The following is a 14143-nucleotide window of genomic DNA, read 5'->3' as shown; positions in this document are numbered from 1 at the left end:
TGGGGCCTGGGGTTCATTGATCGTTGCCACGAAGGCAAGGTTTGACTGGCAGAGTCTTGAGGAGTATGCTGGTAAAGCAGACAGGCCAGTGTGGCAGGGAGCTGACACAGTCTAATCTCCAGCAAAGCTCACTTTTGCTGACACAGGGGGATAACACAGTGGCTGACAGTTCTGGGTGTCCTCAGCAGAACGTCACAGAGAGGTGAAGTGATTTGTCAAAGGTTAACCTGCAAGTCAGTGGCAGAACCAAGAATAGAACCAGGTCCAGTGACTGACTCCATGCCCTATCCACTATACCACTCTGCCTTTTGGTATGAGGACAGATATATGCACTTGGTTCTTTTTCAGATAATCTATCATCGGGATCCTTGCAGATATGTGGCTTATCCTGAAAGAATGAACCATAATCATATTTTAAAAAAACCTCATCCAATGAGTTGGATGACATACACTGAACAAAATTTTAAGATCCAGGCCGGCATCTTTGTTGGAATCCCACACGAGGGTCTTGCATTCCAACGTCCCTTTGCTTCACTGCCAGCTCTGTTCGTGATAGTTTTAATCTGTGCTATCTGTGCTAACATGAATTCTTAGTTACCTCATCCTGTTGGCGCCCAAGAACAGGGCCAGCAAAGATGTGGAGGTACGATGTAGTGGGCTCGCTCACACCACATGCACATCCATATCCACAATGAACATAGCATATCCTGGGTTTTCTTCTGATGTCTCCAGTCAGCCACCGAAGATGTTCAGATTGGGTTGGCTGCTTGGGAGAGTTGATAACGTGAGTGCAGTGTTTGTTGTTTTTGTTTTTTGTGTAGGCAGAAATGCAAATAAATAAATACATTTGAAAAATCAGGTTTATGCAGAAGGTCATACTTTGGACATCTCAGCCCTGACAGCATCACTTTAAATAAGACACAACTAGATAATTTGTCTTTTAAAGTGTTGGCCTTTTAGATAGGTAAATATAGCATCCTCCATCAAAGGATCTCATGTTACAATTATTAATAAACAAAGCCTCACATAGCACCTTGGGAAAGGAAATATGATTATTCACATGTCACAGCTGGGAAAATGAAACAATGTTGGATAACACGCCCAAGATCAGAGGCACGAAACATTTCAACAAATATATTCTTTTCTATCCTGGATTTTCTTCTTCAGATTTTATATTGTTCATCCGGAATCACATATTTTCTTTAGAGAGGAGCCAATAATATAGGACCCGCTCCTGAGCAAAACGGAAGCCTCTGTGACGGCTCATGTACAGAACTCTTCAGGAGAAGTTGTGGCTACCTAAATCAGCACCATGTCTACGTCTGCACTTTTTCTGGGGGGCAGAAATAGACTCGGCCCAGGCATCCTGGCATGCTTTGAAAATGCTCTGAGCATGTGTAACCCACGCACCTGCTGGGTGTGTTGTTCTGTCCCATCTAGTGGCACCGAGACCATTTAGAGAGAGAGATTAATGAGTCTGCTCTACAGCCTTAGCTAAGAGCCAGTTGGCTTTTAGCTCATGCGGTGGAGGCTCATGCACTAAACTCCAGAGATCCCCGGTTTGATCCCGCCCGCTGACGACCGGGGTCTGTCAGCATTACAAGTGGGGGCTCATCTGGGATTTCAACTGGGAAGTGTCTGAAACTCAGGACGCGCTTCCTCAGCTAAGGGAAGTATGTAACCCACACACCTCCTGGGTGTGGTGTTTTGTCCCATCTAGTGGCACCAAGACCATGTTTAGAGAGAGAGATTAATGAGTCTGCTCTACAGCCTTAGCTAAGAGCCATCTGGCTTTTAGCTCATGCGGTAAAGGCTCATGCACTAAGCTCCAGAGAGCCCCCGTTCAAACCTGGCCGCTGACAACTAGGGACAGTCAGCATTACACATGCTCAGTATGCCTCAAGTTTGCTAATTAAACTAATGTTAGCCCATGTGGAGGAGAGGACTGGACACATCACCCCTTGGGACTCCTTCACAACTCCATGTTGCAGAGCTGTGCTTCAGGTCAGCCTTTCTAGCCTCCTGATCTGCAAGAAGGATTGACCTTCCTAGGTCAGCAAATTCCAGAAGATCCCTTACATTCTTTACTACATAAAGTACAGAATTTTAATAGAAGCACAAAGAAAACTTGAACCACATCCGTGTGCTGTATACCAAAGCCAGGCATCTTATTCACAAGACTATGCACACACTTCACTCAGCGAGCCCCTTCTCCCAGAATGATGGTCAGTCTCCCAGGAGGACCCTACCTAATAATATGAATGTCAAAGTCAGCCAATATTAATGCAAAGAAAAAAATAAAATTGCTTTCAATAGACGCTAGGGTTGGAGTACAATGTGTCGGTACCAAGCTTTTCATGGCTTCAGATCTTCATGAACAACGGACTGAGGACTTGATACTGCAAACTCCTAGTCAAGTGAGCAGTCCTTGCCCATTGACCTCAGCATAACTATTCATGTGAGGAACAGTTTGCAGGCTTGGAACTTCATTCACTTTCATCTTATTTACAGAAAGCCTGAGCTGCTGTAACAATGATGAGGAGGTGCAGTACCCAAATGGTGGCCTACAGCGGGCAGCACATGGGCTTACAGAGGGCAGGAGTACACACAATACTGCTGGGGACCCAGGGTGAGTACACTCAGTGACAGCCCCTATTACATTTGTACAATTTCCTTCTTCACAGACCCACAGCCTCTGGCCAGTGCACAGGAAGTGTAGAATACTCTGAGTTGCGTGCATGGATGTCAGCAATGGTGCCTCCTACCTTTGCACTACTAGGACATGATCAATCACATGGCTGTATCCTGAGCAGGTGCATTGCGGGATGATGGAGCAAAAGGGTTTAATAGATTTCAAGGCCAGGAGAGACCATTAGATGATCTAGTCTGATCTTATGCATAACACAGGCAAAATAATTTTGCCCCATTACCCCTATATTGAGCCTAATAACATGTGTCTGACTAACGCATATCATCTCCCAACAACTCTGCACTATGCTAAAACTGCTGTAATTTGGCTTTTATGGTTTCTGGTTACTGATACCAGTGACATGGATTTAGAAGTGGGTGGACTGGATCCTTTATGTTAGTGGTTTCAGACTTTTTGGTAAACATAGAAGTAAAAGCTTTGTGACATTTAATGATGCGTATCTGCTGCTAACAACAAAAATTATCCTTTGCTGGGGCAGCATTTAGACTAGACTGTTTGCTGCTAAAGACCATCTTTTTGTAGAATAAAATGACTAGAGACAATGGTTTTATAGGGCCATGTTACTTTATAAGGAAATAATCTCTCTGGAAACCACACACCTATAGTATACCATTTATTGACCATAGGGACACTGATGAATCAAAACGAATTCAGTGACTGTCATGAAGGCTGGATGGCGGAATATGACAACATCACATTAGGGTGATAACCTGGTGTCTTGCAGGAGAGATCATCTTCAGAGTTGGCTAAAGCCATAAAGCCAGCACCGTGCTTCTCAATAAAACAAGACACATTAATAATATATCTAAATTTGGATTTCCAGTAGGCTTTTGATTTGATTTAGCTGAATTTAGGTAAATTACCAACAATCTAACAGGGTTTCTGTATTTTGGTATAAAATATTACTTTACACAGGCTGTGATTCTAGAAAACTGATAAATATTACTCTATTGCATATTGGACAGAGACATGATTGCTTTTCAGAGCCCTGTGTCCTACTAAAGTTTAAAGTTGTCTTGATGGCATCATTCCCTTCTCGCTATGTCTGAAAAAATTGCATCTACTTTACAAATAAGATTGATTCATCTTTTAGAAGGCTAATTTTCAATGGACATTTAAAAGGAAATCTGGGGGGGATACTGTGTTCCTATTTTTCCTGCCTGCCTGCTTGGAACAAACAGCACTGCTTCATTTTCCTGCCATATTTTAGAAAGTTAAAGTAAACACGGTGATCACACTGTTTACTTAAATTTTCTGCAGTGTGCCAACAAAGCCGCAAATTGGCAGTCAGCATGCAAGAGGCAGCCAGTGTTGAAATGATAGAGCTGCTTGAGAAAGCTTAAACGGTGCCAGCCCATTTTTCTCTCTGTTTTAAAAATAAAAGATTGACTTCCATTAAGCTTCACTTCTGCACCCTGCTTTTCTCTAAAGGTCTGAAAGTTTTTTGGAATGGAGGAAGTCAGGATTACAAGCAACATGTAATTTACATGGCCAATTCTGTTCTCTTTAGCTTGTAAGGATGTTTTGTGTACAAAAGAAAAAGGTCACCCTTTTTATATAAAGAAAAGGATTTATGAAAGTGGCAGATATATTCTATTTATTTGTACAAAATCCACAGAAATCTTGCATGAAAGGAAGTTAATTCTCTGCTAAATCAGTCCTATTTGGTTATATTTTTACTGTAATGCTAGCTTCATGCTTTACCTTAATGTTAGCTGTGCAAGTTCAATTACAGATGGAAGGAAATATGTAGCTAAAGCCACATGCATTATATTCAAAATATACTACTATATATGCTCCTAAAGCGAGCCCTAGAAGGAAAACTATTACATTTTGTAAAGTCATTCTCTCTGCATCATATTATAAATTGGGAGTTAGAGACACAGATCTTTTACAAGAAATAAGAGAAATATAAGGTGCATTTGCAGCAATGTAGTGTAAAGTTTGAAAAAGTGACTCATCTGTAGCTTTCTGGAGGATTATATTCAGACAGAATTTATCACTGTGTAAATTATAATGCTAATATATAGAAGATGCCAGATTCAGCAAACAGTCATTCCCATAGCTATGCTCACTCCTACACATATTCCCACTGAAGACAATGGGACTAGCCATGGAAGTAACTGTTTGCAGGATTGGATGAAACCGTGCTTCCTGAAGATCCAAAACATGACCTAATTGAAAACGCCTGATATCTGGTGGGAAAAAATCCACACGGTTCTAAATGGATAATTACTTTAAAATCCATGATTTTGACACCAGGAAATTAAATTCATATATATGTGTATCTTTATCTAGACACAGTGAGTCCAATAATTTTGTGTGCTCTGCAGTCACTTAGCCAGCTGGCAAAGAGAGGACAAATTAACTAACAAACCCCATTCCCTAAGGTATGCTGACATCAGTGATTCATGATTGATCAATGATAGTGCTAGGAAATAAGTAACAGGACTATATTGCCTTGTGCTCCACAATAAACTCAGAGGGAAATGTCTAAGTGTATCACATTGAAAAGACAGACTTGGCAGGAAAATAATTTTTACAAGTACTTAAAAGGTGTTACAAGCAACTGAGTGTAAAGAGACAAATTAAAACCACTTAGAAATAATTGAGCATGTCCCTTTAAATAAAGAGGGACAGTTTTATATAAACTGACTTGGAATTAAACTGACAACGGGTGTGTTTTGATGTTAAAAGCATTTTACAGAGAGAAAAATCATATCATGAAGACAAAAATGGAGCTTGAACTTCTTTTTCAAAAGAAACAGCTACTGTGGTTTGGTTGGTTATCAACGGAAAGATGCAATACAGAAGAGAAGATAGGCTTACGCAGTGCAACATTATTCATGTTAATGACAGTAATTATGACTGTTACAACCTTTCTAAATAACAAAAAGGGCTAAAATTCTTACAAAATGGCATTATATGCACTATTTAGAAAAAATGCTTATGTTAATGCATGATTGATGGTCTGCTTTGAAGGTGACTGAATTATCATCATAAAAGCCTAAACTTATTAATTGAAGAGAAATGTGTAGCTTTCTCTGGAATAGTAGAAACTTGTGCTGCATGCTTTATCTAGAACAATAAGATCTAATACATCATTAACCAACTGCAGCTTTGCTCTACATTTTTTAGCTTTAACCTAATTATGATGAGGTGTAGCTTGACTATATTTTTAATCCTTTTTAGAGCCTATCCAATTAAAATGGAGTGAACTTGTTTATGCTATTATAAGAATACATACATTGTTAACAATGTTATGCATAACACAGCCTCTCTTTCAGGAAGAGCACCCCATATATGAACTGCCCTATTAAGCTGGAGGGTAAGTGACTTTGGTGGTTTTAGAGGTAGTTTGTTATAGAAACTGTTGGTCTCACCTAACTGAGGCTTCTAAGGGATGTCTACACAGCAAAGAAAAACCCATGGCTGGCCCATGACAGCCTACTCAGGCTCAGTCTGTGGGGCTGTTTCATAGCCGTGTCCTGGGCTGTAGGTCCATGAAATGGGAGGATCCCAGAGCTCAGGCTCCAGCAAGAGACTGAAAGTCTCCATAGGAATGAAGCAGCCCTGCCACTTGAGGCCCACAAGCCTGAGTTGGCTGGCACAGGCCAGTCGCGGGCTTTTCTTTGCTGTGTAGACATACCCAAACAGTCTTGATTTCACTGTGATGCACCATGAATCTGCCTGGAAGCTGCCTTAATTGAATGCTTGTAGGAATTTGTTTTGAAGGATTCAGCCTCCTGACACTTAGGGCTTATCTACACTACCCGCCGGATTGGCGGGCAGCGATCGATCCAGTGGGGTTTGCTTTATCGCGCCTATGCTGAGCACTCTCCCATCAACTCCGGTGCTCCACCAGAACAAGGAGCGCCAGCGGAGTCAACAGGAGAGCATCCGCTGTCGACTTACCGCAGTGAAGACACAGCGGTAAGTAGATCTAAGTATGTCGACTTCAGCTATGCTATTCACGTAGCTGAAGTTGCGTATCTTAGATCGACCCCGCGCAGTAGCGTAGACAAGCCTTTAGCATAACTCTATACAGCTAATCAACCCCAAGGCTTTGAGAATGACTGATACTTATTGGTTACCATTTACACCAGCTGCAGTTTAAGACAAAAGTATCTCTATGTCTTTGGAGGAGGGATTTTTTTTAAAATAAACAAAATATAAACATTCAAAATACCTCAGACCTTGGGGAGGAAGGATAGTGAAAGAGGAAATAGGGATCTTTGCTGTGAATTTAATTGCTGACTCATAATTGCTCCTCACTGAAAAAATACCGAAGTGACACGATAAGGGGGCAGAAGGAAATGTGAGCTGCAAATAATATTAATTGAAATTCTTGGATTTTTTTCATTGAATAATGATTCACAAATAGAGGTCTTGATTCTGCAAACATGTATTGAGCATTGCAATCAATTAGATTAACTGATCTAGTGGATAGATCATTGGACTGGGATTCAGGTGACCTGGGTTTTTTGTCACTACAATTTTTCATTAATTGATCAGTTATATTTACACCCAAATGTTCCCTAGACACATGCAGGGAAGGCAGCTTTCCCAGGCAAGCACCTTCAAGTTCTGTGCTTTCATAAAAAGAAAGTAAATTTCTAACCTTTAGGCTTATGAACCTGAATCAAGGGCTCCCAAGTGCAGAGATGTGTTCTTTACTCTGCTCACAGCTAGTGCCAGTGCCTTTGTTTCTGCTCAGAGCTTTGCCAAGGTGCACTAGGGGAAGCTCTGACCAGAGTCTGGTTACTGTTCATGACTGCTATTAAAGACGTAGTGAGCAGCAGTGAAAACTGAGAAGAATCAGGTCACAGTGCTGCAGCTGGGCATAGCTTGACGAGCAGCAGAGGCAGGCACTACAGCTCTTCATTGCAAAGGGCAACTCACAAATGAAGGCTGGGGGCAGGGCCGGCTCCAGGCACCAGCCGAGCAAGCTCATGCTTGGGGCGGCAGATTCTAAGGGGCGGCTTCCCTCCAATTTTTTTTTTCTTGGTTTGCTGTTCCGTCCGCCTTGTAGGGGGCGCCGGCATGGAGGAGGGGAGCGCCCTGCTGGGAGCAGGCTGCGCACTCCGTCTGCCCCAGACGGTGCCAGGTCTGTAGCAAGCCCCGCAGGGAAGCCCATGTCCTTCCCTGCCCGCCGACCGGAGCGGCACTGAGCCCTCCTGGCAGGTGGTGTGGTAGGAGGGGCTGCGCGGCGAGCGCCCCGCTGAAGGAAGCCCTGGCCACCCCCCTTCTCTCTCCCCATCCTCCGCCCCCCCCCGCTAGCCGGGGTGTGCACTCCACTGCCCGGGGCACATCTGCAGCACTGGGAGTCTCCCTGCACCCGCGCTCCAGCCGCCCTGCACAGTTTGTTTGTTTTTTGCTTTGCCGCTCCGGCCACCCTGCAGGTTTTTTTGGTTTTTTTTTGCTTGGGGCGGCAAAAAAGCCAAAGCCGGCCCTGGCTGGGGGAGAGGAAGAGTATAGAGACCTCACTTGCAGCAGCCTGAAAGCAGAGAGAGGGATAGAGTAGCAGGACCTCCCTTTCTCTCCACATATGTTGCAGCAGCCCAGAATGCTGAGTAGAGATTGGGATGGGAGAGGGGAACAGAGAGAGAAAGAGAAATTCCTTAGCCCTTCCAGCAGCCAGAGGGATATGGCCGGAGGTGAGGGAAGCTTCAAAGTAATCAGATACCTATGAAAGATGGAGTCCACAAGGGACAGATTCCTGTTAGGAATCCCAGCATACTTCCCTTTCCAGCAGCTGGGGCGAAAGGGGGAACATTGGCTTATCAGTTATTAATATTAAGTGTCTAGAAAAGTTGAAAAGCCTTATGTGCAAGTGGATCGGTGTGAAGGAGTGTGGAAGTGGCAGTATTGCCTATCCAAGCTTCAAAAATACTGAGTCAGACCCCTCCAAAGTCATGTCATGGGCTTAAAATCCATGAGATTGGTTTAAAATATTGTATTTGGGACTCTTTATATTTGTCTTCTGTTTTATTAGTCTTTAGAGTTCACTTTTTCAAGCTTTTCTCCATAGAAAGTTATTTTTTTAAATTAAATTTGAGATTCTCACATAATCACGGGGCTCCAGGATCTGGGGCTTTAGGAAAAGAACATCAGATATCATGAGAGTTGGTAGCACTGAGGTGGGCAGCAGTGGAAAGGCAGAAAATCAATGTAGGTGATCTATATAACCATTCTTTCCATAAATTGTGTACTTCTATTCTTGTAATCTTTCCAAAGCGGGGGTGGGGGTGGGGGGGAGAGGAGGACAGAAGGAAAAAATAGCTGAAAGTAACTTGGGGGAAAATATGTAATTATCATAGGAAAGAAAAGACAGACAAAGTGGAATGAAGTCCAACTTGGTAATATGGTAAATTACATTAAAATATTAGATAGAAAATTGATTGACAAGTTACAATGAAATACAGTACCCACTATTACTTTAAATTACCAGGGATAGTACTTCAGTTTTTTAGCCTTGGTGGCATGTCAACATAGGTATTATTCTGGTTATAAATTTAGTCCTCAAGCTAATAGGTACTGGGTATATTTTTCATGCCCTGTAGCAATGTACATAGGTAAAATAGGTTTACCGTGACAGGAAAGTATGCCATTTCCTGTGAATCCTGGGAAGCAATAGCAACCTTGTACTCCACCCTTAACTTCACACGCCGCATCTTTATGGCACGTCATGTTGCAGTTCGGAGAAGTGTAGCCATAGTCCAGCAGACTGGACACAAACACTGAAACAAATGTAAACCATGTTTGTTTGTTTGTTTCTAAAATGCATACTGAATTCTAAAATCAGATATGGGCAGGACATACCCAGCCAACTGGGGGCGTTCCAGCAATCAGACACATAGATGAACACAATATGTTAGGGAAGAGTCAGCACAGCTTTTATAAAGGGAAATCATGTCTCACCAATCTACTAGAATTTGAGAATTCTAAACCCAAACATGTGGACAAGGGTAATCCAGTGGATATAGCATACTCTGGACTTTCAGAAAGCCTTTGACAAGGTCCCTCACCAAAGGCTCTTTAGCAAAATGGGCAGTAATGGGATAAGAGGGAAGGTCCTCTCATGGATCAGTAACTGGTTAAAAGATAGGAAACAAAGGGTAGGAATAAATGGTCAGCTTTCACATTGAAGAGAGGTAAATAGCAGGGTCCCCAAAGAATCTATACCGGGACTACTGCTGTTCAACAAATTCATAAACAATCTGGAAAACAGGGTAAACAGTGAGGTGGCTAAGTTTGAAGATGATACAAAATTACTGAAGATATTTAAGTTCAAAGCTGACTGTGAGGAGTTACAAAGGGATGGTACAAAACTGGGTGACTGGGTAACAAAATAGCAGCTGACATTCAGTATTGATAAATGCAAAGTAATGCACATTGGAAAACATAATCCCAACTATACATATAAAATGATGGGGTCTAAATTTGCAGCTCCCATTCAAGAAAGTGGTCTTGGAGTCATCGTGGATCGTTCTCTGAAAACATCTGCTCAATGTGAAGAAGCAGTCAAAAAAGCTAACAATGATAGGAACCATTAGGAAAGGGATAGATAATAAAAACAGAAAAAATCATAATGCCACTATATAAATCCATGGTATGCCCACACCTGGAATACTATGTGCAGTTCTGGTTGCCCCATCTCAAAAAAGATATATTAGAAATGGAAAAGGTACAGAGAAGGGAAAAAATGATTAGGGTATTGAACAGCTCCCATAAGAGGAGAGATTAAAAGGACTAGGACCTGTTCAGCATAGAAAAGAGATGATTTAGGTATGGTAGAGTTCTATAAAATCATGAGTGGCATGGAGAAAGTGAATAAGGAAGTGTTATTTACCCCTTCATATAACACAAAAACCAGGGATCACCCAATGAAATTAATAGACAGCAGGTTTAAAACAAACATAAGGAAGTACTTCTTCTCTCAATGAACAGTCAACCCGTGGAACTCATTGCCAGGGGATATTGTGAAGGCCAAAAGTATAACTGGGTTCAAAAAAGAATTAAGTAATTCCAAGGAGGATAGGTCCATCAATGGCTATTATTCAAGATGGTCAGGGACACAATCCCATGCTCTGGATGTTCCTAAACTTCTGACTACCAGAAGCTGGAAATGGAAAACAGTGTGTGTATCACTCAATAAATTGCCCTGTTCTGTTCATTCCCTCTGAAGCACTTTGCACGAGCCACTGTCAGAAGACAGGACATGGGACTAGATAGAGCATTGGTCCAACCCAATATGGCCATTCTTATGTTTTTATGTAAACATTAAAGAGTATGGTATCACTGAAGTGGTACAAAGGATTGAAGCTTATGGAGTAAGTTTTGCAGGCCTGGAGACTACTTACATGCTCAAAATTCAGTATGCATTTAAACCTTTGGAGGATTGGAACCTGTGTTCAACAAGCTTAAAATGATGATCAACATAAAAGGTACATAGTGGAGTGGGAAAAATCTTTGAAAGATTTTCAAAACTTTCTACTCCTTCCTATTGAAGATGCAGATACTTGCCTTTGTATCCAGGATTATGCATGGAGTGTAATCCAAACTACCCAACAATAACCAGGTGAAAAATACCAGTGAGAGTTCCCCAGATAAATTTTTAAACCATGTCTACCCATATCTAGTTAACACAGAACATAGTCACAATCTGAAAGAAGATTAAACTCCCCTGGAACAACATTTGTAGCATTATCATTTTAAAATTATTTTAAAGGAAGTCTTTTTAATATCATGTCTGTGTTCCAAAACTGCTACCTTCTATTTTCTCCCACTAAATGATTCCTGAATTAAGAAGCTGCTTTCCCATTGTATAGTTTTCAACACAAAGAAAGACAGAAGAACGGCTGACTTTGAGGAAACTAACAGTTCACAAAAAATTATACATGCCCACATAAATATATATAATTAAGAAAACCAGGCAGCTAACACTGGAGGGAAAAAACATTTCCGACTTTGTACTTTGCAAACCATTAGAAAGACATAAGGAAAGTTACAAAACATAAAGTCCCTTCTTGGTACTCCCTTCCCCTGCAGTTCTGCTTCTCTCTACCAAAATATCATGCTGAATACTTGCTAGCCTACTGTTACAATTACAGCTTTCGCTGCCCCTGAAGAGTTCAGTGAAAATTTGCTTTGCTGGACAAATAAAAATTTCATGAAAAAACTCAAAAAATTAAAAATTACATTTGTTTAAAAACTATATACAAACCAAATCAATTCATTTCCTACCAAGTTTCATCTTCTTGCTCATTTATTTTTACTGTTCAGAGCATCTTTCAGATATTAGAAGCAAAAAAGCTAGAGGAGAAGTGAAGTCCAAGAACATCCCTAACCAAGACAATCAATAGCATTGGTTTTACAGAGGAGATTACAGAATGAAATAAATGCAAGCACTTGAGGGATTCAGAGAGTTAATACTTATGGCCTTTAAGATGTTGGGGTTACCCTGATGAGATGGGATAGTCAAATGCAGCAGCAGCACTAACCAGAGTTCTGGGAAACTTTTAATCACTGTTACCCATGAGTTTTCCCCTCATCTGCCACTGACTCCATCCCATGCCTAGCCCCTGCAAAGTTGTCCCCCAGTTTCATCTTTCCAACCCCCACCACTTCTTCCACCTGCCCCTCACTTATTTGCGAAGCAAAATCACCTACCTAGGAGAGGGAGTAGTTTCATTGGTGGTGCTGCTATGCAGTGCTTGGTGTTGAGTCCCTGTGTAATAGAAGAACCTGCCCTGCCTTAGAATGTATGAGCATGTGCGAGGTGTCTGCACACGCCCATTAGGAATGTGAAACCCCAGTGAAGCTGCTGGCCTTACCCTGCCCTTTACCCCAGCCTCATTCTCCCCCCCCCCCCCCCCCAAAAAAAACTTTGTAGTGACTCAGGAGCTGGAGAGGGAGGGTAGAGAAGGAGAGGAACCGATCTGCAGGGGAAGATAAGGAGCAGATGAGAGAGCACAGGGGAATAAGCAGGCAGCAGGGGTAGGTATGGAGGGGATGTTGGAGTAGATCAGCGGGTGAGTAGGCTAGAGGAGTAGTTTGAGGGGCTCAGAGGGCAGTGGAGCGATGGAGAAGCAGATTGTCACTGTGAGGCGGTGGTGCAACAGATGGTGAGGGTGGAGGGTGGCAGGCCAGATGCAGAACAGATCAGTGGCAGGGAGGGTGGAGGCAGTTTAGGTAGTGGAGGGGGGCGGGGTGGAGCAGACCAGGGACTGGGAGGGTAGCAGTCGCAGAGTGTAGAGAGGGACGGGCAGTGGCGCAGATTGGAGCAGGGGAATACTGGACAAATCATAGAGGATGGGAGGAACAGACAGACAGAGGGGTGCACGGGGTTGATAAGCAGCTCAGAAGCTGCTGCATGTCTCCCCTGGCTGTTCCCTGTCAGAGCCCTAACACCTATCTCTGAGAGAAGACCCCCACTGCCTGTAGTTGTTCTTGTCCCTATTGCTGTCCTCATTTTGAGGGAGGTCCTAATTGCTGCCAGGCTCTGTCACTTTAAGGGTAACAGCCTGAGAAAAAGTACAGGAAATCCACTGAACTCTGCTTTGTGAGGAAAACAAAGACATGGAGACAGGGAGGAAGGAGGCAGGAAGGCAAATACATGGCTGGGAATGTCAGGAGTAGAAGGAGCCAGCATTTCTAAGGATTTATGTGACTGAAGCAGAAAGTTATGCAGCAAGGCATATTCAGGAAGGTTGATTCAGCAAAGCACTTAGACACATGTTTACTGCTGATTGTCATAATCCCATCCCTAGTCAGCAAAGGGAGTGAATCAACAGGATTTAAGCCTGTGCTTAAAATTAAACATGTGCTTAAATCCTTTGCTGAATCAAGGCCTAAGCATGCAAGGAAGGATGGATTATTCCAACTAGGAAGATCATTATACAGCAGGCATCCTTTTTCTCCCTGGAAATTCATGATATCTTGTACTGAAATGGTCACTGGTCTCTTGTCTCCAGCTTCTAGTTAAAAAAGGCAGGCCAACACAGGAAATACACCAGGCAGGCTAGGATACTGTCAGGGCCGGCTTTAGGCCAATTCCACCAATTCCCCCGAATCGGGCCCCGCGCCTAAGAGGGCCCCGCACCCAGTGGCAGGGCTGCCCAGAGTGGGGGGCAAGTGGCAGAGAATCCCTTCCCTGGCTAGAGACACCTTTTTAATTTTTACTCACCCGGCGGCGCTGTGGGTTTTGGCAACACTTTGGTGGCAGGTCCTTCAGACCCGGAGCGAGTGAAGGACCCGCCACCAAAGACTAGGAGCGCGGCCCGGTGAGTACAAGCCCCACGTGTTTTTTTTACATGGTTTTTTTTTAGTCATCCCTGTCGGGGCCCCGTCGAAACTCTTCGAATCGGGCCCCGCACTTCCTAAAGCCAGCCCTGGATACTGTCATCATCCCAGCTCAGACAGTATTGCTGA

General features: G+C 43.0%; 1 protein-coding gene across 1 annotated transcript in view; it reads right to left on the bottom strand.

The window, feature by feature from the left end:
* The window catches only part of LOC112114242 (adhesion G protein-coupled receptor L4), a 99646-nt gene extending 87117 nt beyond the window's left edge, over positions 1–12529 (bottom strand). The window contains exons 1-2 of the mRNA XM_024210850.3: positions 12383–12529; positions 9301–9450 (exon numbers count right to left, since the gene is read on the bottom strand). Coding sequence (XP_024066618.2) covers positions 9301–9450; positions 12383–12404 — 172 coding nt within the window. The 5' untranslated portion in view covers positions 12405–12529. The remainder of the gene's footprint in view (positions 1–9300; positions 9451–12382) is intronic.
* Between the last annotated feature and the right edge of the window lie 1614 nt (positions 12530–14143).

This window comes from Terrapene carolina, unplaced genomic scaffold (genome assembly GCF_002925995.2).
Source record: "Terrapene carolina triunguis isolate 2854851 unplaced genomic scaffold, T_m_triunguis-2.0 Scaffold211, whole genome shotgun sequence".
NCBI lineage: Eukaryota > Metazoa > Chordata > Testudines > Emydidae > Terrapene > Terrapene triunguis.
The sequence above is the reverse complement of the archived record's forward strand: the minus strand, read 5'-3'. Positions and strand labels throughout refer to the sequence as shown.